The sequence below is a fragment of the Capricornis sumatraensis genome, chromosome 8 (genome assembly GCF_032405125.1).
Source record: "Capricornis sumatraensis isolate serow.1 chromosome 8, serow.2, whole genome shotgun sequence".
Lineage (NCBI taxonomy): Eukaryota > Metazoa > Chordata > Mammalia > Artiodactyla > Bovidae > Capricornis > Capricornis sumatraensis.
In genome coordinates this window covers 48,123,529-48,148,556 of record NC_091076.1, presented here as the reverse complement: position 1 = coordinate 48,148,556, position 25,028 = coordinate 48,123,529, and the positions used below count along the sequence as shown (strand labels likewise).

The window sequence follows — 25,028 nt, the reverse complement described above, 5'->3', positions numbered from 1 at the left end:
TGCCCAAGGCCATCCCTGCCTGGCCTGCCAGGGCACTGCTTAAGACATAGGAATGACAGCAATTTAGGAAAATCTACTGATGTGCAACAGGCTTCTCAGGTGGCTCAGTAGTAAAGAATCCATCTGGAATGCAGGAGACTTGGGTTCGATCCCTGGGTTGGAAAGATTCTCTGGAGTAGGAAATGGCCACCCACTCCAGTATTCTTGCCTGGGAAATCCCATGGACAGAGGAGCCTGGTGGGCTACAGTCCACGGGGTCGCAAAACAGTCAGACACGACTTGGAAACTAAACTGCAACACAGCTGATAAGGAAGGGTTTGTTTCTGAATGAGAGTAACTCCTGTGGGTAAAGGGATAAGATTTCTGGGAAAGATGGACTGGAAATCCTTCCTGAGGAGAGTGGGGGAAGTAGGCAGTCAGAAGGGCAAGTGCTTGAGCCTCGGGAAGCAGGAAGAGCCTTCAGTGAAGAACTGTAACTCGGGGGTACCCCTCCCTTGTACTATGGAGCGAGGAGTGTGGAGATACTCATATTTAGACGGAAGTTTAGCCTTCTAGGCCATAAGCATAGTTGCCCTGGTCCCTTGGTATCCAATGCATGTACACAGCCTTGTGAGGTGGTGGTGTGAGAAGAGAAGGGGCTGGGGGAGAAACGTGATGCGAGTGAAGGCTGGCTGCTCTATTAGTTACGAGGGCTGCCAGTACAAAAGACTACAGGCTGGGTGTCTTGAACAACAGAAATTTATTTTCTCATGGTTCCAGAGGCTAGGAGTGTTACCAACCCAGCCTTGGGCCTGCTCATCTTTGCACAGTAAAGCCAATCTACCTGACACAGTGGGTGGCGTTGAAGGAAAGTACAGCCTTTACTGCAGGGCACCAAGCAAGGGGAACGGGCAGCTCACGCTCAGAAGACACGGGAATCTTTGATGGATTTCAGAAAAGAGAGTTTAAGGGCGGTGTGAGGGAGGGGGCTGCAGGGTGTGTAGTCAGCTGGTGCACAGTCCTCGGATTGGCTGGCAGTGGGGTGAAGTTTCGAGCATCATCAACCATCTCTGTTTCCATTGTGCATCTTCACATTTCCTAATTATTGACTATTGAACCAGTCTTTGGAGACCCAAGGGAGGCCTGGGAGACTAACACAAAAGCCTTTTTCTTCAGAAGCACACAGTGGGGCTTCCCTGATAGTCTAGTGGTTAAGAATCCACCTGCCCACACCGGGAACATGGGTTGATCCCTGGTCCGGGAAGATCCCACATGCCGCGGGGTAACTAAGCCGGTGCACCCACAGGTACTGAGCCCGTGTGCCCACAAGTACTGAGCCTGTGCCTTAGAGCCGCCTGCTCACCTTAAAGGCCTCACACCCTGCAGCCTGTGCCCTGCACCAGGAGCAGCCGCCGTGGCGAGACACCCACTTGCCACAGCTAGAGAAAGTCCATGTCCAGCAATGAAAGCCCAGCCCAGCCAAAATCAAACAAATGATTAATAAATGAAAATGACTTTTGAAAAAGTGCACAGGGGCTGGAATATAGTTTCAGTGCCCTCTTTTCTGTGATACTCCTCAGTGATGTGGGGAACAGGTTCAGGAAAAGAGAGGAGATGAAGATTTGGATAGAGGTTGATGGTAACCTCAGCAAAGGAGCTCCCTTCTAGGGGCACTCGGCTTCTGGAGTCTGCGGGGAAGGAGTCAGCCGTGGCTCCTTCTGAGGCCTCTCTCCTGGGCTTGCTGGTCAGTTTCCATCTTCCCATGGTCTTCCCTGTGGGTGCATCCGTGTCCAAATGTCCTCTTCTTGTAAAGACATCTGTCACACTGGATTAGGGCTTACCCCAAAGGCCTTAATTCACTGTAATTACTTCTTCAGAGACTCCAAACAGTCATGTTCTGAGGTAGTGCAGATTCAGGCCTCAACATACGAATCTTTTTTTTTTTTAAGTTCTTCTTTTGACTCTCCCCTTCACAGCTTCTTAACATTTATTTATTCATTTTTATCCTTGGGCTACATTGTGTGGCAAGTGGGATCTTAGTTCCCTGACCAGGGTTCGAACTGGAGTCCCCTGCTTTGGAAGCGTGGAGTCTCAACCACTGTACCACCAGGGAAGCCCCCAACCTAAGAATTGTAAGGGGTTATGATTTGGTCTAAAACAGTGGGCATACAGTCACTCTTCAGTTGGAGTCCAAGCAGCACTCGCCACAGGGGCACAGCATCCTCTCAGATGGACTCTGTCCTGGAGCTGCGGGCAGGGCCAGTGACAGAGTGAGCCCTGTCCAATGCGGGGCCTGCCACTCTGAGGAGCAAACAGCGGAGGGGCTGGTGAAAAGATGACCGAAGAGTATAACAGAAAACTTCCTCTTCCCTGACATCTGTACCTTGGTCCTTGAGGGGGGGCACTGAGCTGACTGTTGGGTGAATCTGTTATAAAACGAGAGTGGGGGAAAGATGATCTGATTTGCCATACTTTAACACACTGATGGACGTGCAGGGCTGTGTATGTCCTGTAGAGTGTGGAAGACCTGTGCTGGACATCACTGCGAAGTGATTGTGTGACCTTGGATCTCTCTGCTCTTTTCCAGGTCTCACTTTCTGCATCTCCGTTTCTAAACAGGAGAGAAGCAGTTGGGATGACATGAATGAAACACAGCCCCTCAACTCCAAGACAGAAGCTAATTGTAGTCGTTCATGAACAATTGGCAGTGTAATCTCTAACAGAGATCAGCGTGAAAGAAACAAGCATCCAGTGGGAAAAACATGCGAACTCCAGTAACAGCACCGTGGTGCTAGCCCAATACCAGGCTCAGAATAAGCATTTAGGAAAGGAAGAAAACATGGAATTGAGTTTACATTAACTTCACTGTAGTTGATAAATACAAAGAACAACTAAGACTAGTGAAGGCACAGGTCTAGAAGTTAAAGAACAGGAAGAGAGGGTTCCAGGGCTCTTTTGGGAGTTCTGGAAAACAAGTCACAACCAACTCTCCTTTAGAGGCCCATGCCTGCTGCAGGCGCTGTCTGTGTGCACAGACACACAGCTTTTTGAATGGCCTACAGGTACTTCCTGCAAAGTTTTTTGAGGGTGGCAAGGAGCCTAATGAGACTAATGGCCATTTCCCTAGGAGTTAAGTTATCAAAATATGGACGGCTTAATGGGTTGAAATAGACCTGCAACTCTTCACCACCAGAAATTACCATCATCTCAAAAGCAGCTGCTTACCAAAGTAAGAAACCACTAAGGATGTACACTCACTAAAGAAATCAATTTGCATCCCAAGGCAAGAGGAAATGTTATAAAAACTTACGGAAGAGCAATATTTTTTTTTCCCCTCAGAAAATACAACTATAAAAAAGGATGAGAACTTCAGACAGGAAGAAAAAATAGTCACAGGAGATGCAGCGTACCAAGGACGATGGATGAGTATGCTAAAGAGACAGATACTAAATAATTTACATTCCTATAGATCTAGCATATTCCTCCGTAATATGTTCTGTTATTTATACCGACTGCGCTATAAAATCTCACCACCTTCTCTGAGCTTCTGCAAGATATACCCACACAGACAATGCAATTTCTCACCCTCTGTCTTTATACTGGTTACTGGGCCTTGTCATCTTTTTCATTTGCAAATAAAATACTCTCTCTGTGCTCTTCCGGAGACTTTTATCAGAGCCATCCACCCCTGAACAGAGGAGCATTTCAAGATAAAAAGAGAGGCAAAGTCACACTCTTTTAGCAATTGAGATAAAGATTCACACATAATTAGGCCGGGACAATAGGATTATTTAAATAGATATCTCTTTTAAGAATAATCAACTGCTATAAGCTATTCAAATACTGCAACCAGTACTAAAAAAAGACAGGGAACTGACAAAGCGTTTAGCCAGGACAAGGAGAGCAGGCGAGGGAAGAGGGAGGGGCGAACAGTGGTTTAAAGTGTCTGTACACCAGCTTCCCTGGTGGTCCAGCGGTTCTGAATCTGCCTACCCATGCACGGAACACTGGTCTGATCCCTGGTCTGGGAAGATTCCACATGCTATGGAGCAACTGAACCTGTGCACCACGACTACTGAAGCCCATGCTCTCTAGAGACTGTGCTCTGCAACAAGAAAAGTCGCCGCGATGAGAAGCCCATCCTCCACAGCTAGAAATTAGCCTCCACTCTCCGTAACTAGATAAAGCCTGCACACAGCACCAAAGATCCAAAGCAGCCAAAAGTTATTTTTTAAATTGTGTCCCCATTTTACAGGCTTTCCTGGGGGCTCAAATGGTAAATAATATGCCTGCAATTCAGGAAACCCAGCTTAGATCCCTAGGTTGGGAAGATCCCCTGGAGGAGGACATGGCAACCCACTCCAGTGTTCTTGTCTGGAGAATCCCATGGACAGAGGAGCCTGGTGGGCTACAGTCCCTGTGGTTGCAGAGTCGGACATGACTGAAGCAACTTGGTATACACATTTTGTAGACGACAAAATGGAGGATCAGAGTTAATTTAATTTGGCAAAGCAAATGGAGAGAGCCAGAATACTCTGTCCCTTCTGTCTGAAAGCCTACGCACTTTCCCTGGTGCTGATACCCACCTCTGTGATCTCTTAGAGTAATCACTCATTCACAGACCCTTTATTGGGAGTCCCATGGTTCTCAGGTACTGAACTAGATGCTCTGAACAGAAAGACAAATAAGACAGTCGACTTGCACCGACAACCCCGACCCCCATACTCCAGTGTTCCTGGAATACACTGTCTAACAGATATCATCTTTGGTACCTTTCATTTGTCATTCTGTAATTTGGAAGAACAAATCTGCCTCCATATGAGAGCTGTTTCTTTTACTTTAACCTCTGTATTCCGTTGCTCTTCTTATAAGTTAAGAATGTTGCCTACAGCTTCAAATAGATAGGACAGCCCATTCCAAAGGCTCTGACCTTTAAGAGTATAACACTTTCCCATTCACATTGAGATAAATTTTCAGAACAGAGAATAATATTTGTCTTGTTGGAAGATTACAGGAACTTGTGACCTGACCTATGTGGACAGCTACAAAAACCAAGGATTCTGAAACCAGGTTTGCAGCAACCAGCAACCAACCATATCCCCATTCCATACAGTACAAAAGAAACCCAAATTCTAACTGGGGTAAAATGGATCTTTGGGACACTAGTCTACCATCCTCTTATCTCTGCTGGCTTTCCAAATAAAGTCACCATTCCTTGCCCCAACCACGTGTTATCCCATGATTCTCTGCCCTATCGTGGAGGGAACAGGATGAACTTGGCTGTTTAGTCATTCAGTCACATCTGGCTCTTTGCGACCCAATGAACTGCAGCATGCTAGGCTTCCCAGTCCATTACCGACTCCCGGAGTTTGTTCAAACTCATGTCCATCAAGTCAGTGATGCAACTTCATATGCTCTTTACACCAACCCTATGTTAGAAACCGAGAACTTCCAGTTGTTCAGGCTGGTTTTAGAAAAGGCAGAGGAGCCAGAGATCAAGTTGCCAACATCCGCTGGATCATCAAAAAAAGCAAGAGAATTCCAGAATAACATCTACTTCTGCTTTATTGACTATGCTAAAGCCTCTGGCTGTGTGGATCATGACAAACTAGAAAATTCTTCATGAGATAGGAATACCAGACCACCTGACCTGCCTCCTGAGAAATCTGTATGCAGGTCAAGAAGGAACAGTTAGAACCGGACATGGAACAATGGAGTGGTTCCAAATTCGAAAAGGAGTATATCAAGGCTGTATATTGTCACCCTGCTTATTTAACTTATATGCAGAGTACATCATGCAAAATGCCAGACTGGATGAAGCACAAGCTGGAATCAAGATTGCCGGGAGAAATATCAATAATCTCAGATATGCAGATGATACCACCTTAATGGCAGAAAGTAAAGAGGAACTAAAGAGTCTCTTGATGAAAGTGAAAGAGGAGAGTGAAAAAGCTGCTTTAAAACTCAATATTCTAAACACGAAGATCATGGCATCTGGACTCCCATCATTTCATAGCAAAGAGATGGGGAAACAATGGAAACAGTGACAGACTTTATTTTGGTGACTTTAAAATCACTGTGGATGATGACTGCAGTCATGAAATTTAAAAATGCTTGCTTTTTTAATAGGAAGAAAAGCTATGACAAACCTAGACAGCATATTAAAAAGCAGAGACATCACTTTGCTGACAGAGGTCCATCTAGTCAAAGCTCTGGTTTTTCCAGTAGTCATGTATGGATGTGAGAGTTGGACCATAAAGAAGGCTGAACACTGAAGAACTGATGCTTTCGTATTGTGGTGTTGGAGAAGACTCTTGAGAGTCCCTTGGACTGGAAGGAGATCCAACCAATCCATCCTAAAGGAATTCAGTCCTGAATATTCATTGGAAGGGCTGATGCTTAAGTGGAAGCTCCAATGCTTTGGCCACCTGATGCCAAGCACTGACTCATCAGAAAAGGCCTGATGCTGGGAAAGATTGAAGGCGGGAGGAGAAGGGGATGACAGAGGATGAGATGGTTGGATAGCATCACTGACTCAATGGACATGAGTTTCAGTAAGCTCTGGGAGTTGGTGATGGACAGGGAGGCCTGGCATGGTGCAGTCCTTGGGGTCACAAAGAGTTGGACACGACTGAGTGACTGAACTGAACTGAACTGATGGTAGAAACCATCATTCCCATTTAACAGATGAAGGAAAGGGGATTCAGAGAGTGTGACAGCCTGTCTAGGCTCTGTGAGCAGTCTCCACAATAATCTCAGGACTGGCTGAATGGATCACCCATGCTTTTCCACACCATTTCCACTCACTATCTTGATAAATCAAGTTTCATGCCTATAAAGAGATTAAATATGGTAGGTAAAGAAAAAATCTATACAAGTAATTATAAGAAAGAATTAATGCGTTTCTTTACTTCGCAGCTGCCTTTATGATAATGAGGTAATCAAGGCTACAGTCACAGCCATTAAGCTAAAACGTTAATTCACAGTTTAGTTTAGGCATCATCTTCAACTTTGCGCATCTATTTGCTGGAATTAGCCTTCTACCTCCACTGCAGTTATAACTGGCTATGAGGGATGTATATGACTGTGAATAAATGAGCTAAAAATTCCAGATTTTTGCATTTCATGGTAGGGAGAAAACATCACGCCAATATTTTCACATATTTCCTGATTAGGCAAGAGGTAAAACTTAGAACTCACTGGAGTAGTTTAAGCTGTACTTGTGAACTTTCCTATAGTCCTCTGCTGCTCTTGTTTCTTTAGCAAGTCCCTTCGATTCTGATAATGACAATCCCTTCTTATAGTCACAGATTTAAGGCAAATGTTGTATAAACTCCAAAACCCTTGCAATGTGTGTGCATCCATGCTAAGTCGCTTCAGTCATGTCCAACTCTTTGTGGACAATTGTAGCCCGCCAGGCTCCTCTGTCCATGGGATTCTGAAGGCAAGACTACTGGTGTGGGTTGCCATTTCCTTCTCCAGGGGATCTTTCAGGCCCTGGGATTGAACCGGAGTCTCTTGCATTGACAGGCAGGTTCTTTATCGCTAGCACCATCTGGGAAGCCCTACAGTGTATACACAGTCAAGCTAAATATCTGAAATTAAAGTACAGGCATAGTACCAGCAGTATACAATTAAAGTGCCTTCCATAATAGGGCCAGCAGACTATAAACAAATCATTAATGTCCTTCTGGTTACCTATTAAGAAGTGTATCTCCCAAGTCAGCTTCTAAACGAAGCCTTTCAAGAAGAGTCCAATTTACTTGATTGGAGAGGAGAAAGATGAAATAGAGCCACAAGGTTAATATGAGTTTAAAGAGGAGCATAGGGTTATCTTGGCAATTGAAGGCTTTCTAGGAGGTTAATTACCTATAGGCCGGACTTAAAACTCACACAATGTATTGGCAGTTACAAAAATTTGTGTACAGCAGAGAACTCTCTTCTGCACTCTGAATGATATTATTTTATTCATTTTTCTTGCAGGGCTGAGTTAAAGCAATATTCTTTCCATGATCCAATTAGAACAAAGAAAGAAATGACATTCAAATGGTCACAGAAATATTATACAGAAAAAAACAATGTGAGTAAGAATTTTATAATTTAGGAAGTGAAAGGAAGAGTGTTATGTGTGTGAGAGAGGGAGAGAGAAAGAAGAGGATGAGAGAGAGACAGATAGAGGGAGACAGGTACTCAAGCGGCTTTTAGAAACCTCTGGAAGAGCATTTACTGAAGAGCACCTTTGATGGGGAATACTGGTAAGTGGGTAGCGCTGGAGGGCAAATTAGCGTAAGCCTGATGACCTGCAGGCATTCAAATTCTACCCCGGGAACTTCAGAAAAGCCATATGCTCTTAGTTGGCTAGAACCACTTTGTATGAGACCTTCATCCAAGTCCCCATCATCTCTCACGTGGGTCCTTCTGAAAGAACCCCCTTCCCCAGTCTGCCAGCTACGAAGGCCCTGGCCCAGCCCCTTCCCGCGGGACACCCCATCATCTCTCCCTATGCCAATCCTATCATGCCCCACCCCCTCTCCTTGTTTCATGGCTTGCCACCAAACTTGGGAGGAAGTTCAGAATCCTTACCACAGCCCTATTTGTGTTTTCCAGCTTGCTTTCCTACCGCCTCTACAGCCTTCTAACTTTACACCCTCGGTCACACTGGCTTGGTTCTGTGTCTCCAACAGAAGCTTGGCTTCCTGTCACCAAACGTCACCTCCTCAAAGAGGCCCTCCCAGTCGCTCCACTGCGTGTTGCCCACCTGCTCCTCTTTTACAGGCACTGCCATGGAGCCTATTTGAGCGGCCCAGAGAGCTTGTGTCTCCAGTGACAGCATTCGCTCATCGGCTGCCTGCTTGCCCATCCTCACCACGCATTCTGTATCCCTGGTAGGCAGCTCAGCCCTGGAGAAACGGCCAAGCGCAGAGCTGCTGCCGCTGGCTCCTTCTGCCCTGGAGCTCTGTCTGTCCTGGAGTGTGCAGATGAAGCTGGATCTTTAGGAAAGGTCGGGCATTGCGACACCGTATGATAATAATTAAAACCACAACAATTTTAACTTGTTATCCAAAGGCCCAAAGTGTTGGGTCAGTGTTCATGTACGTCTGTAAAGGATGGGAAATTAAGGATTCCTTTGGGAGTGAATTCGAATGCCTGGAAAACACCTTTGGCTCTTTTCTCTAGAGTCACACTCTGCACCACCTCACACACCCCCAGGACACCACCTTTCCAGGGACAAGGCAGTAAGTGATCTCAGCAGATTTCCCAGCTAATGAGACACCATCCCTCTTCCCTGCTGGGAAGTAATAGGTTCAACTATCTGAGAACCCAGCCCCTCCAGGAGGCCTGGCCTCTGCTACAGAGGAAAGGCCATGAATATAATATAAAGGCTATTATTCTGGCAAACCTATTTTAATTCTGGACCAGGTACATACTGGAGCCCATTAGGATGATTTTGAAGAAAGAATTACAATAATTATTTTTTGGCAGCCTGGAGTCTTTTATCTTTATGTGATGATAGCAATGTTTTAAAAGGGTTATCATAGTGCTGCATAATAATAATAATCTTTTATTAGGTGTAATGCTGTAAGAGTTTTAAAAATACTTTGATATAAAAGGTCAGGTTTGATCCTAATAACGATCCTTTGAGGTATACGGAGTAGCAGTTACTTGCCACATTTCACAGTAGGGGAAACTGAGGTCCAGGGCAGCTGAATGGCTTCTAAGGCTCCAAGCTAATCATGGCAGGGAAGTCCTAGGACCCAAGGCACTGATTCCTAGTCCAGTGTTCTTTAAATAAATCATTACTGGAGAACTGACTTAAAGGAGACTATCAGAAGAGATGTGAGGTGTGTGTGTGTGTGTGTATGTATGTATACAGGATGGTGGATTCCAGTGAGTGGTTCCTGGGACTGACAGATCATTTTAGCAGCAAGGACACAATATAACAGAGCTCTACCTTCTAAGCATCATCATCCGCTCAGTATCGAGACTGTCACACTTAAATCACAGCATCATACATATTACCCAGGCTTCAAGCTTCCCAATAAAGAAACTTGATATGTATGGAAAGGATGTTCCAAAAGCTCTTTCATATCTATTTTCTCATCCCTTGCCTTATGTTTTTGTGTGTTTTTTTCTCCAGAAATAATGCTATTACAGTTTATATTGCTGCTTCTGTCTCAATGAATTATAGGAGCACATTTTATGGTTTCAGAAAGAGTCCTCTCTGGCTGTGAATCAGCCAGCTTTCCCTTCCTCGGTCTCTCCCAAGAAAAGAAATGAGGAGCCTGGCAGTGCCCTTCTTCACAAAGGGCATGCTTCACACTAACTGCTGCACTTCGGCGTTACCTCTGAGGCCACGATGGCTTACAAGGCTCTGCTCCTGAACTTTCTTCTCTGATTATTGACAAAGGGGCCCAAAGTCAAGGCAGAGCTGTCGATACATCTTCTTGCTTTTCAGAAAGGGCAAAGGTCCCACTATCCACTCTCAGCACACTGGAGTGCATTCACAGGAAGGCACCAGAAATCTCCAGCTTTGGAACCAATCAGCCCAAGAGAAATAGCTTCATTTTGCAACCCACTGTTCACACACATTCAAGCTCCAGTTCACGGAGAAGGTTAAAGTAGTTGAGGGAAAGTCAGTTTTAATGAATATCGGCTCCCTCTATGCGCTTACCTCCAGAAAATGTTCTGCCTGCTGTTCTCGATCCAATTTCCTTGAAGTTGTTGTAATCAGACCTGTGTAGAAATGAGAATATTTGACTTGTAAATATCTGGGGCAAGCAGCTTACTGAGTGTGAGAAGCAAGTCCAGTTAAAGGAAAAGCAAAAGCCAGGGGGAACAGTATAACTCACCAGTCCTCAGCGACAGTCAGATGGTTTCAGAATTACTCTGAACAAAATGAAACTGACAAAGAAAACCCGAAAAATTTGTTTCTGGGTTCTGCTTTCCACTGTTGAGGTATTTTGATCACTTTGGGCATGTGGAACCTCACTATAGAAGAATTGTTTTTCTGGTAATGAGGAATTTCAATAATTTATTTGCATATATGACTGAAATTCTGCCATAGAAACCTCACTGAAGATTTTAGAGTTCTTGAACAATTAATAGATTGCTGATTAGATTCAGGCTATGAAACAGAACTTTCTTATTTAACTTCTTTACGCTTATATAATATTTTGGTTATACTGACAAAGAAGGTTATTTTTGCAGTGATTACTTATACACATAATTATTTAAAATTTACTCATATATGAAAGATCTCATGCTGTAGCTTTATCACTTTGCTTTATTTGTTTAAATCTTTACACAAAACAAGTTTTTCTTTCCTTTAATACCTAATATATGAAATATCTCATGCTGTAGCTTTATCTCTTTATTTGTTTTAATCTTTATACAAAATAAGTTCTCCATTGGAAATAACATTCTCTCCTATGAATGGCATTTCTCATAAATCAATCGTCCCTTTGAGCAGAGAGACAAATAAAAGGGAAGGAGAAGACAAAACTTTCAAGGCCATCCAATTTGTCTTTTGCAGATTTTACCATGATTATTCTTAAATGGCAATTAGGAGGTCAAATTTACATTCCATTTCTTGATTCCACACTGTCCCTGAAAATAAGACCCTCTAATTGGGCTACTGACCTATGCTTAGACACTCTTTTGGTGTCCTGGTCTTTTACCTAACACTGGTGAAGTGCATGAAATATGGAAAAGGTATGTCATCAAAATCTGCTGAGGCGTTCATGTGTTTATTTTCCGGTAGTGGATGGAGTACATGATTTTGCTGCTGCTGCTGCTGCTGCTGCTAAGTCGCTTCAGCTGTGTCCGACTCTGTGCGACCCCATGGACAGCAGCCCACCAGGCTCCCCCGTCCCTGGGATTCTCCAGGCAAGAACACTGGAGTGGGTTGCCATTTCCTTTTCCAATGCATGAAAGAGAAAAGTGAAGGTGAAGTCACTCAGTCGTTTCTGACTCTTAACCCCATGGACTGCAGCCCACCAGGCTCTTCCACCCATGGGACTTTAGCGAAAGCCATAAAAAGACTACAATGGGGTTAAATGGCTCCCCATGGCCTTGAAAATAAAATTCTACTGGAAGTAACATGGCTGTTAGAGTTAGGGTTAGGAAGATCTGACTTCCAGTAGAACTTGAGCCTCATTATATGCTAATTGTAAGGCATTAGCATGCTAAATGACACACTCACAGCCTCATGACAGTCGCAAGACTGACCATAAAAGGCCAAAAAGTGGGTGTGACCCAGTTGTGGAAATCCCCACCAGATAGTTGGAATAATCTTCCCACTTGTTAGCCCATGAAATTACTTGACCTGTAAAAACTAACCACTGCACATTTCAAGGTCTCTGCTGCCTTCTGAGATGGACTGCCTTCTCTCTGTGGAATGTGTCTCTCTCTACATAAACCTGCTTTCCCACTTAGCTCATGAGGCAGAGCCCCCTTGCCTGCCTGCTTGTATCTTTCACAAACATCCTGTATTAATAATTAAATCGACTTCTTACTTGTCACTTTGTCTCTTGCTGAATTCCTTCTGCATTGAGACATAAAGAACCTGAACTTTAGTTAAGTCCAGACACCATGTGAGTGGTTTTAATTAAAAGACAGAGGGTTCAATTTCCAATCTAAGGTTTGACAGGGTCCAGGAGGCATGCCTAGGTTTGAGCTCCAAACTGAGGGATATGGTTTGAACCCCACTCACTCCACTCTCATCTGTCCACACTCCCATGGGAGGGAAACCCACGCTCCCCTTGCACCAATGGTCTACCTTTCCGTGAAAGTTTCCTTGAATGTGCCCCCACCTTTCTGCTTCATCCATAGATTTTTCAAATTTAGCTCAGATGTTAGAGAGGTGACCCTTTCTCCCAGAGTTAGGGGTCTGATAAATACTACCAGAACAACTGTACTCCACCACACTATAATTCTTTGCCTTTTACTACACTTCTTTGCTCACATGTCTGTATTTTCCCAGTAAGACCTACAGAGTGGCTTCATGGGAAAGACCTGCCTTCTGCTTCAGAAGCCCTGGTGTCCACCTAAGCACGTGGCCTAAAACAAAACTGGAGACTCATTAGCAGTCAGTTCAGAAAAGCTGCTGTGGAAAAGAGAGATCATTCATATTCTGATCTTCAGTTTTGCTACAGGCTTAGAACGTGGCTGTTTAGGAGGCACTGTTTTGTGTGTGGGGAGAGCATCTGCGGGCAGGGAGGGGGTGTGTCTTCAGTGCTCAGTTAAAGCTATTTTCTGAGTTCCTCTATGTGAATGGTGCAGGGCTAGGCACTTCTGAGTATAAAAATGAGTTATTGTCACAGATGACGGGAAAGACTGCTGTCAAGAGTTTCAAGGTAGGGGGCTTCCCTGGTGGTCCAGTGGCTAAGGCTCTGTGCTCCAAATGCAGGGGGCCTGGGGTTCAATTCCTGATCACAGAACTAGATCCCATATGCTGCAACTGAGGGTTCTGCATGCCGCAGCTCACAGATCCGGCATGCTGCAGCAGAGACCAAAGACCCCACAGGCTATAAAGACTTGGCACAGCCAACTAGGCAGAGAGGTAGATAGATTCCAGAGGGATGATACAGGGAGGGAGGAGGAAGGGGGGTTCAGGATGGGGAACATGTGTATACTTGTGGCGGATTCATGTTGATGTATGGCAAAACCAATACAATATTGTAAAGTAATTAACCTCCAGTTAAAATAAATAAATTTATATTAAAAAAAACCCAAAACCATAAAAGAAAAAAAAATAAAAATAAAATGTTCAGCTTCAACAAGTAAAAAAAAAAATAAATAAATAAAAAAAATAAAAAAACAAAACTCTTTCCCTGAAAAAAAAAAAAAAAAAAGAAACTTCCAGGGAGAGAATCAGTAACTTCCCTTCCTTAGCTGCCCATCAGAACCTCCTGGAAACTCAGAACATGTGGTTCTGTGCCCCATTCCATCCTTCATTTACTGTCTCTGAATCTCTCGGGATGATGCCTTGAGATAGTGCTCTGATTCTACGAGGAGGCTCTCTGCAATGCCAGTATTCTTTGTTGAATTTCAGCATGACCTTTTATTGACATGAGTTTTTCTTCCCATCCAAGAATGAAATACACTGAGCAGCTTTAGCATCTGGGGCAGACCTTGGGCTCATTGTGTGTGTGTGTGTGTGTGTGTGTGTGTGTGTGTGTGTGAGAGAGAGAGAGAGAGAGAGAGACGGGTGAGCAAAGCGGACATGGAGATGTGTGAATGCACTGGTGGGTGAGGTGATCGGGGGGAATAGAGAGGAGCCTGCTATGAGTCATACTGACTCAGGGTCAGCATGTCACACCAGCGAGTGCCTAACACACAAATCTGACGCCTTCACTTTCAGGTCAGGCTGTTCCACAAGCTCATTTGTCACGGAAGCTCTTTCTAAGTGAGAAGTAACTGTGTTCTTGAAAGGGGTCAGAAGGCTTTTGCAGCCCTCACCCCCTCTTCAAGGAGCCTCCTCTGTGAGAGGTGCCAGTGGGAATGAGAAACGCTTGTTATATGGAGGCTATAAAGGGGTGAGCGGGCTGGCAGCCTCTGTTCCTGTTCGCCTGCTGCTTTCCAGACAGAGGCTGAGCAGCCCTTCCCCTCTGCCCCTCTGTGGGCTCCTGAGTCAGTCCAGGTCCTCCTTGTGCATGCTGTGCAGTGGGCCCACTGTGGTGACGGCGCTCTGGAAGGAGGTCAGCTTCCCCTCCCACCCATCCCGAGGGTAATTCTTGAGGAAAGCCACTTGCCACAGAGCCCGTGTGCAAGCGGGGGGCAGGTGGCTCCCTTCCCTCTGCCTACCTTCCCCAGGGTGTGCTTTTCACTTACTTATTAGCCCACAGAGAAGACGGGCTTCCTGGAGAGTCTGACAAAAACACACACGACAGTGACCCCAGAGCTACGAGAAAGACAAAGAGTTTCCGTTCCTGGAGGAAAAGGCAAGGAAACCTCCGCAGGGCTCAGGTCTCTGGGTTTCCATCACCTTTATTTTCACAGATCTAAAACATAGGAGAAAACTCTAAGTCAAAGTGAAAATCAGGACTTGCCTGGTGGCCCAGTAGTAAAGAAGCCACCTGCCAAGGCAGAGGCCATGTGTTTGACCCCTGGTCTGGGAAGATCCCACAGGGCCACTGAGCCCCTTGAGCCCCTGAGCCTACTGAAGCCCGCGCGCCGAGAGTCCCTGCCCTGCAGCAAGCGACACCTGCGCCCTTGTGACAAAGAGCAGCCCCGCCCGCTGCAGCCAGGGAAGGCCCGAGGGCAGCAAAGGGTCCAGTACAGCCGAAAATGACTTAATCAATTTTAAAAAGTGAAAATTAGTAGGAAACGGGACGAAGCAGGGCAAGGGACACAGTGACTTCTAAGGGGCGCAAAGTTTCTTGGGGGCTGATGAAAATGCTCTAAAATTACAGATTAGGGTTTCGGCTGCACAGTTCCCTAAGTATTCTGAAAGCCAGTGAATTGTATCTTTTAAATAGGCGATTGTTATTGTACATAAATTATGTATCAGGAAAGCTGTTTAAAAATCAACAGGAGATCATAAACTCTGCCTTTAGATTTTAACAAGTCTTTCAGTTTTGGAGGAGACAGATCTTTAAAAATACTTAAATGATTGAATGACTATATTTCACCCATATTTTTCACTATATTTCACTATATTTTTTAAGATTGAATGAATGAATGAGTGAGTTAGTCTACAAATCTGGTAGGAAGAAGGATTGGAATGAATAGATCCATCAGGTTTGTCCATGGGAAATCTGGAACATAAATACAATGAAAAGAACATTTTGGGTTAAAGTAACAATTGGTGGTTATTTGCACTTAAACCCTGTTGTCAAGACAGGGTCAACTAAAGCAAGGAGGGGAAAAAGTTTTCTTCCCTCTAAAGGTACATACTTATGATGAGCTACGGCACCCCACTTCAGTACTCTTGCCTGGAGAATCCCACGGACAGGGGAGCCTGGTGGGCTGCAGTCCATGGGGTCTCTAAGGGTAGGACACGACTGAGCGACCTCACTTTCACTTTTTACTTTCATGCATTGGAGAAGGAAATGGCAACCCACTCCAGTGTTCTTGCCTGGAGAATCCCAGGGACAGGGGAGCCTGGTGGGCTGCCATCTATGTGGTCACACAGAGTCGGACATGACTGAAGTGACTTAGCAGCAGCAGCATGGGGCTTCAGCAGCACAATGTGCTTTGCAGTCACACAGGAATGAGGTGGACCATCTCTCACAGACCAGAGGAATTAGACAAAACTGCCAAAGCTGCATCTTCCCTTCTAACAGCTTTGTTGTAGCTGAATGCAGTTGAGCCTTAGAACAGGGCAGAGCCTGAAACAGAGCAATTCCCTCTTCAACTGCTCTGATTCATCACTGTGGAAGGCATCCTCACTGTGTAATCTCTGCAAGTGAGAGGCACGTACATCACACATGTAACTGTAGACCCATTGGGCGCAGTAAATTGGGGACTGACATGATGAAATTGAATTTCAAAGATAAATCATAGGCAAGCTTTTGAAAGTGGTTTGGAGATATAAACAAACACATCATTTGATATAATTACATATGCAAACCTCCAATTTAGGAGGGGATTACGCCAGTCCTAAGTGAATGATACTCAGTAAAGAGAAGGGGAGAGCATATGGTTGGAACCATGCAATTACTTTAAAAAGAACTGCTTTTGATTTTTTCTGTTGTTGTTGTGGAAATGGGGGAATCTAACAACCTTTCTGAGAAATAGGCTGAGCATGAAAATGGGGCTGCCTGCTCAGAAAAGAACTCAAAATGTTCTAAGTAGTTATGGTCAGAGAAGTGATACTCAAAAGGATGACATCTTTCCCCTGCTTTTCCGCCCTGTGGGTGTCCTGGGTCGCAGCTGTGTAATCTAGTGCCATGACATTGACATTTTCTTTAAGTGCTGCTTGAAGCTGTGCAGGTCTTTGCTCAGCATAATTTTCCAGAACTGTTGGAAGCTGAGATTGGTATTACAAATACAACTGGAATAACAGCCTTGTGAGCTACAATTAGTGTTTACTCCCTTTTTCCATATTCCATTTACTCTTCTTACCATGTCGCCATGCCTACCCCGACTATCTGGTAAACCCTCTCATCATCCTTCCAGAAAGTTCAAATGTCACCTTCTCTGCAAATCATTTTCTGACCTTCCCTCTTCCAGCAGGCTGCATGTAACTCATCTATTGTCTGGACATCTCTCTGGACCCCAGTGGTAGGAAGGTTTTGTTTGGGTGGGTCACCAGCTGAGCTCAGGAACCTAGATCAGTGCCATTATGTTTGTTGAATATAAAGATACTACTAGTATACCGCCATATGACCCAGCAATCCCACTCGTTGGCATATACCCTGAGGAAACCAAAACTGAGACACATGTATCCCACTGTTCATTGCAGCACTGTTTACAATAGCTAGAACATGGAAGCAACCTAGATGTCCACTGACAGATGAATGGATAAAGAAGTTTTGGTACATATACACAATGGACTATTACTCAGCCACAAAAAGGAACACATTTGAGTCAGTTCTAATGAGGTGGATGAACCTAGAGCCTATTATAAAGAATGAATTAAGTCAGAAAAATAAAGATAAATGTTGTACACTAATGCATATATACAGAATCTAGAAAAATGGTCCTGAAGAATTTACTTATAGGGCAGCAGTGGAGAAACAGACATTGAGAATAGAATTATGGACATGGGGAGAGGGGAGCAGAGGGTGAGATGTGCAGAAAGAGTAACATGGAAACTTACATTACCATATGTACAATAGATAGCCAACGGGAATTTGCTGTATGGCTCAGGAAACTCAAACAGGGGCTCTGTATCAACCTAGAGGGGTAGGGTGGGGAGGGAGATGGGAGGGAGGTTCCAAAGGGAGGGGATATATGTATACCTATGGCTGACTCATGTTGAGGTTTGACAGAAAACAAAATTCTATAAAGCAATTATCCATCAATTGAAAAATAAATTAATTAAAAGAAATACTACTGGTATAGAAGATCTTCCCAGGTGGCTGAGATGGTGAATCTGCCTGCAATGCAGGAGACCCAGGTTCAATCCCTGGGTCAGGAAGAACCCCTGGAGAAGGGAAGGGCAACCCACTCCAGTATTCCTGCCTGCAGAATTCCATGGACGGAGGAGCCTCGTGAGCTACAGTCCACGGAGTTGCAAAGAGCTGGACATGACTGAGCGACTAGCGCACGCGCGCGCGCGCACACACACACACACACAACACACGCACACACCTACAGTACAGAAACCAATATTTGGCTCTAATTTTTTGTTAAGCAATCAATCTTCCCAAACAGGATATAAGCAAAAGGTAGTTAATAGATCTTATTTATCCTGTGCCTCTGGCATTTAATATAGAACCTGGTACATTGAAGGTATCAAGCAAAACTTGTTTGAATGAGGGTAACATGGATACAGTCCCCCAGGACTCTCAGCATCGCCTTATACGGAGTGGTCAGTCCCCCAGGACTCTCAGCATCGCCTTATACGGAGTGGTCAGTCCCCCAGGACTCTCAGCATCGCCTTATACAGAGTCGTCACATAGCTCCTAAGCATAGAAGTAAGGTTATCTGAATGCTTTCTTCCATTCCTTGAATAACTTTACTGTTTTCCCAATTTTTGGACACTCTCTTCCACGCTGATAGTTGGAGGTCATTAAAACCATTCCTGATAGACTTTAATTTATTTATTTTCCGAAGTTGGTTAAAGATTTTTAATGTTAGCCACAGCAACTATGTGCTTATTCCATAGTCTTCCCATGTCCTGGTTTCTAATGAATTCACGGAGAAAGGTAAGTAAATAATAATACAGTAGTATCCAACATTTACTGAGTACTGTGTGCCAAACATTAGCACCAAACAGCTTGCATACACGATCTGATTTAAATGAACAAGAGTTCCAAGAAACAGGAGCTATTTTGACTCTGGAAACTGAGGAAGAAATGAGAAATAACTTGCCCAAGGCCAGCCAAGACGGAGCCATGCCACGCACCCAGGGACTCTGACTGAAGCTTTTTCACTGTCTTCTTAGCAGACAAGAATGCAGAGCTGTGGCAAAGCCACCCACCCAGGAACCAGGAGACCTGCAACCCAGTTTCAGCTCTGCTAGTGACCGGTTATGAGATTAGAGAGGTCACATCTTTTATTTTTTCTTCTCTAGAACTGTTTCTTCATCTAGCAATGTCCTACAGTCTCTTTTCAATGTGAAGAGTCTACAGTAATACAGAAACATTAAAAGCAATCATTCTTCCTTTCTGGCTCCCTCACTGGACCCCACTTTCTTCTCGATGAAACTGAGTCCAGCTGTGTAGGACATGGGAAGGTCACCCCGGTAAAGCAAGAGGGGTTGTGTTCTGGTTTTTATTTATTCACAAAATTAACACTTAATACCCACATGTATATTTCTCAAAAGGAGCAAAATAAAAACACCATTTATCTATGAATGCATGTTTTTAAGTAGGGGAAAAAAAACCTAGTTATTTTCATGTTTGCTGTCTTTTCTACAAAATTCTAACTTCTAGAAACAGAGAACAAACCTGACTCCATATTGGATATATGCCTTTTGCTCCAGGGCTCTGCACCTTTGTAAAAGAATGTTGCCTACAACCTGAAATATACTTGATAGTCCATTCTCAAGGCTTTGACCCTTAAAGATATAAACACTTTTACATTCATCTAGAGATTAATATGCTGCATAAAAGAAAATAACAATTGTCTTGTTGGAGGTTTATAAGAACATTGTGACTAGACTTCTGTGGACGGGTACAAGAACAAAGAATTCCAGCACCAAGTAGTTCACACCAATCAGCCACACCCCTTCCTCTTTTCAAATGAACACAATCTCTAACTCAGGTAAAATAGTACTTTGCGACATTTGTCTACCATCTTCTGAGTCTGCTGGCCATCCAAATAGTCGCCATTCCTTGTTGCAACAACTCATCTCAACCTGTATTGAGCAGTAAGAACTTGGACTCTGTAACAGAAACTCTCTCTACATCTCATTTCAGCACATTAGAAAGCCTTATTCCCTGGAATATTTACACATAGACATAAGACTATTCACTGAATTTGGAGAGAATGAAAGGGACTCAGTAAATGCAAATTTCAGTATCGTAGAAAAAAAATTAAAGCTGAAGTGAAGACATGCATTAGGTTTGCTTAAAAAAAGACTAAATAATGTGTGTTTGGACTATGTTTCTTTGAAAAGAAAAGAATAACCAGAAAGACAAAAGCATATACAACACCAATTATGAGGGAGGTTAACAAAAGGATTCTGGGAACTGGCCCCATCAGGTTTTTTTCTTAACTAGTTTTGTTTTATCTGATATAAGATTTGGAGTTACTCAATTAAGTGCATAGCGCTGCTATTAAATTTCCTTCAGAAAATCTGATAGGGAAAATCAATGGTGGAGCTTTAAGCATGCACCTTGGATGTTTCTTTATAGTGATTTCCAAAATGCTAATACAAGTTTTAAACTGCATACGTGAGTGAGTGAGTGAGTGAAGTCACTCAGTCATGTCCAACTCTTTGCGACCCCGTGGGCTGTAACCTACCAGGCTCCTTCATCCATGGGATTTTTCAGGCAAGAATACTGGAGTGGGTTGCCATTTCCTTCTCCAGAGGATCTTCCCAACCCAGGGATTGAACCCGGGTCTCCCACCTTGCAGGCAAACGCTTTAACCTCTGAGCCACAAGGGAAGCCCAATACATGAGAGTGCATCTTAAACATAAGTATGAAGACTCTGTGTGTCCAACATGGTTCACAGCCGCTGGTTTTCCACCACAGGTAAGTTTCACTTGTTTTCCTTTGCAAGCCAATGGATAGCATTTCCCAATTCTGCCTTGAAAAATGAAAATTAAAGTGAAAATCACTCGGTGTGTCTGACTCCTTGTGAGCCCATGGCCTATACAGTCCATGGAATTCTCCAGGCCAGAATACTGGAGTGGGTAGCCTTTCCCTTCTCCAGGGCATCTTCCCAACTCAGGGATCGAACCCAGGTCTCCCGTATTGCAGGCGTATTCTTTACCAGCTGAGCCTCAAGGGAAGCCCAAGAGCACTGGAGTGGGTAGCGGGGAAGCTGAGGGCAGTGCTCTTCTGCCAGAAACACTTCCCACTTCGGATCCCATAGCTGCCACAGGTAGCAAAGGGGGAAAGCCAGCTTGTGAAGGAAAGTGTTGATGCTGGTTCATACCTTGCACCTCCATCAGCCTTAGATGACAGATGGACTTGTCTGCAGCCTGGAGGGAGAGTTCTGAGATTCAAGCAAACCCTGTTCCCTCTCTGTACTGCTCATTACAGACAAAATCGATTAGGGGATCTGGGTCAAGGCAACTTGTCATCAGGGTGAAAGATAAGATGGTAGCTAACAAGGGAGGAGTAAAGATGAGGCTGTACAGTTAAGAATATTTCCAAAGGCTGCCTCCTCTGAGTAATTCTTATACCAGGTGGTCCTGCCACATATACCCACATATGCACACATACATACACGTGTACACACACACATACTTAGGACTCAATGGACATGACTTTAGGTGAACTCCAGGAGTTGGTGATGGACAAGGAGGCCTGGAGTGCTGTGGTTCATGGGGTCGCAGAGAGTCAGACACGACTGAACGATTGAACTGAACTGAACTGAGAGATGCTGTATATGAGACCCGTTTTGTCAGAATACCTGGATACTTACCAGGCCCATCTGTCCTTCCCTCAGTTCCTCGCCTCATTACCAATCCTCATGGCTCTTTCCCTCCCGGGCTCACACAGCCCTTTGGCTCAGCCTCATGATTCAGCCTAGATGAAGAAGTATTTATGCACCTGAGGAAGTCTTTAGGTGATTTAGCTAAACCTTGAATGCCATATTGGATTTCTTCAGAGAAATTAAGCTGCAGATGGTGAACCAATATTAGGGATGTCACATGAAATGGTGCCATTTGAGGTGCCATTAACACGCCACTGATGTGTGTGCTCAGATGTGCAATATGGCGCCTGCCACCCCTTTCTCTTTCTGCCAAGATATTTTTTTTTTGCAGAATTCTGAATATTGGATGATCAAAATAAGGAAGTGGCTGGCAATTTAAATTACATTATATGGATGGGTTGTAAAGATTATCTAGCCTGAGGGGCATCATGTACCATCAAGTAACCAGTACTAAATTCTGGCATCAGACTGCCTTGCTTCACAACTCAATACCAGCCCAAGGCAGCTTTCTGTTTTTAACAAATTATTTAGCTTCTTGAAGTAAAATGAGGCTTATTAAATTAAATGCTGTGCTGTGCTTAGTCACTCAGTCGTGTCTGACTCTTTGTGACCCCATGGACTATAGCCCACCAGGCTCCTCTATCCATGGAATTCTCCAGGCAACAGTACTGGAGTGGGTTGCCATGCCCTAATAGTTAATTTAAAATGCTTCGCTCAGTTCCTGGCACATCTGTTCTCATTCAGTCGCTCAGTCGTGTTTGACTCTTTGTGAACCCATGGTCTGCAGCACTCCAGGCCTCACTGTCCTTCACCATCTCCCGGAGTTTGCTCAAACTCATGTCCATTGAGTTGGTGATGCCATCCAACCATCTCACCCTCTGTCCCCTTCTCCTCCCACCTTCAATCTTTCCCAGCATCAGGGTCTTTTCCAATAAGTCAGCTCTTCACATCAGGTGGGCAAAGTACTGGAACTTCAGCTTCAGCATCAGTCCTTCCAATGAATATTTAGGGTTGATTTATTTTAGGATTGACTGCTTTGATCTCGTTGCTGTCCAGGGGATTCTCAAGAGTCTTCTCCAGCACCACAATTCGAAAGCATCAATTCTTTGCTGCTCAGCCTTCTTTATGGCCCAACTCTCGCCTCTGTACATGACTACTGGAAAAATCCTTGCTTTGATTAGATGGACCTTTGTTGGCAAAGTGATGTCTCTGTTTTTTAATATGCTGTCTAGGTTTGTTATAGCTTGTCTTCCAAGGAGCATACGTCTTTGAATTTTAAGACTTCAGTCACCGTCCTCAGTGACTTTGGAGCTCAAGAAAATAAAGTCTGTCACTGTTTTCATTTTTTCCCCATCTGTTTGCCAAGAAGTGATGGGACTGGATGCCATGATCTTAGTTTTTAGAATGCTGAGTTTTAAGTTAATCCTGGCACATTAAATGCTCAAAAATGTTACTCTTATTATTAGCTCCAAGAATCATCCCTGGGGTATCGTATGTGTCCAATGGTCTAAACTTGCTTCCTGGCCATCTTGAGATTTCCATCAGTAGAGTCTAAATATCGGGGCAACAAAAATTGTGAAATTTCTATTTCTTACCCTATTATCTGACAGAGAAACTGATGCTTGCACTTTCAATATTAACAACTTGTTCAAAGATTTGTTCATGAGAAATTCTTCATCCAAGCACTGTTAAATTTTATTGAAAGGAGAGTGAGTAGCAAAGTGTGGCATGGCAGAGCAGCATCAGCACCAGCTGGGAGCTAGGTTAGAAACGCAGAGACGCAGGCCCTCCCAGACCGTGAGGACATGCGCCTCACGCTGAATTCTGAGGAGCTTGACTCTAGACCACTGCCGTGCCAATCTGTGCACAAGGATCACCCGTGGAGCAGTAACAATGCTGATGCCAGGGTCCCATCATTCTGAATTATGTAGTATGGATAGAGGCCTAGGGATTTTTAAGATGTTCCAGATGATTGCAATAGTCAGCCAGAGTTGAGAATCACTGCATATACAGATATTATCAAGGGGTATTGCAAAAGTGAGTGTCAGTCATTCAGTCATATCTGACTCTTTGAGGCCCCGTGGACTGTAGCCCACCAGGCCCCCCATCCATGGGATTCTCCAGGCAAGAGTACTGGAGTGGGCTGCCATTTCCTTCTCCAGGGAACCTTCCCAACCGAGGGATCAAACTCTTTACCATCTGAACCACCAGGAAAGCCCCAGTGGGTATTGGGGTTGTGGTAGTCAGGTTTTCTGGCTTATCTAAATCGTCTCATTTCCCCAGAATGAACAACACTTGACTTTATAATACAAAACAATGAAAGGTCAGTAAAGTGAGGCACCTGGCACATGGCCTCCAGCATGTCTTCCTCTGAACTCTGCAAGGTTCTGTTGTGAACTCTCTGGAAAAACGACTGAACTCTGGCTGCCAGGTCTCTTCTAACTTCAGCTCTGGGGCTGGCCTGGTGTGCCCCCCTAACTCTGGATCACCCGGTCACCGCCTGGCGTCCTGGCCCTGGCACTCTCTCTCACACGGTGCTGCTCCTCGCCTAGCGTCTCCTGGCCCTCACGATCCTCGCTGCAGTTTAGTGCCTAAGTCATGTCTGACTCTCTCTGACCCCATGGATGTAGCCCACCAGGCTCCTCTGTCCACGGGATTTCTCAGGCCAGATTACTGGAGTGGGTTACCATGCCCTCCTCCAGGGGATCTTCCTGACTCAGGGATCAAACCCTCACCTCCTGCATTGGCAGGCGGATTCTTTAGTGTTGAGCCACCAGGGAAGCCCCAGGATCCTTATAGCAGAGTGTTAAACCCCACTTCTCGGAGAGGGCAATGGCACCCAACTCCAGTACTCTTGCCTGGAAAATCCCATGGACAGAGGAGCCTGGTGGGCTGCAGTCCATGGGGTCGCTAAGAGTTGGACATGACTGAGTGACTTCACTTTCACTTTTCACTTTCCTGCATTGGAGAAGGAAATGGCAACCCACTCCAGTGTTCTTGCCTGGAGAATCCCAGGGACAGGGGAGCCTGCGGGCTGCCGTCTATGGGGTCACACAGAGTCGGACACGACTGAAGCGACTTAGCAGCAGCAAACCCCACCTCTATGTGATGTGACCTCTTTCTCACAGAAGCATATTTTTCTAGGAGGTACAGTGGCAAGAGCCACGTGGAAACAACAGCATCTTACAACAGTAAGCTCCCATATTTGCCCTCAAGGAACTAACAATTTAATCAGCATGTAAATAACTGTGACATTAGGTGTGAGCTAATACATGCCTTGCACGACTGTGGGTAGCCTGAGGAAAGAAAGACTGCTGAATTGTACAACT

The 25,028-nt window shown here is 44.7% G+C and overlaps 1 protein-coding gene across 2 annotated transcripts in view; it reads right to left on the bottom strand.

The window, feature by feature from the left end:
- The window catches only part of FAT3 (FAT atypical cadherin 3), a 648,324-nt gene that overhangs the window by 235,697 nt on the left and 387,599 nt on the right, over positions 1–25,028 (bottom strand). For both annotated transcript variants that reach the window (XM_068978441.1, XM_068978442.1), the window contains exon 3: positions 10,652–10,713. In XM_068978441.1, the coding sequence (XP_068834542.1) occupies positions 10,652–10,713 (62 nt within the window). The remainder of the gene's footprint in view (positions 1–10,651; positions 10,714–25,028) is intronic.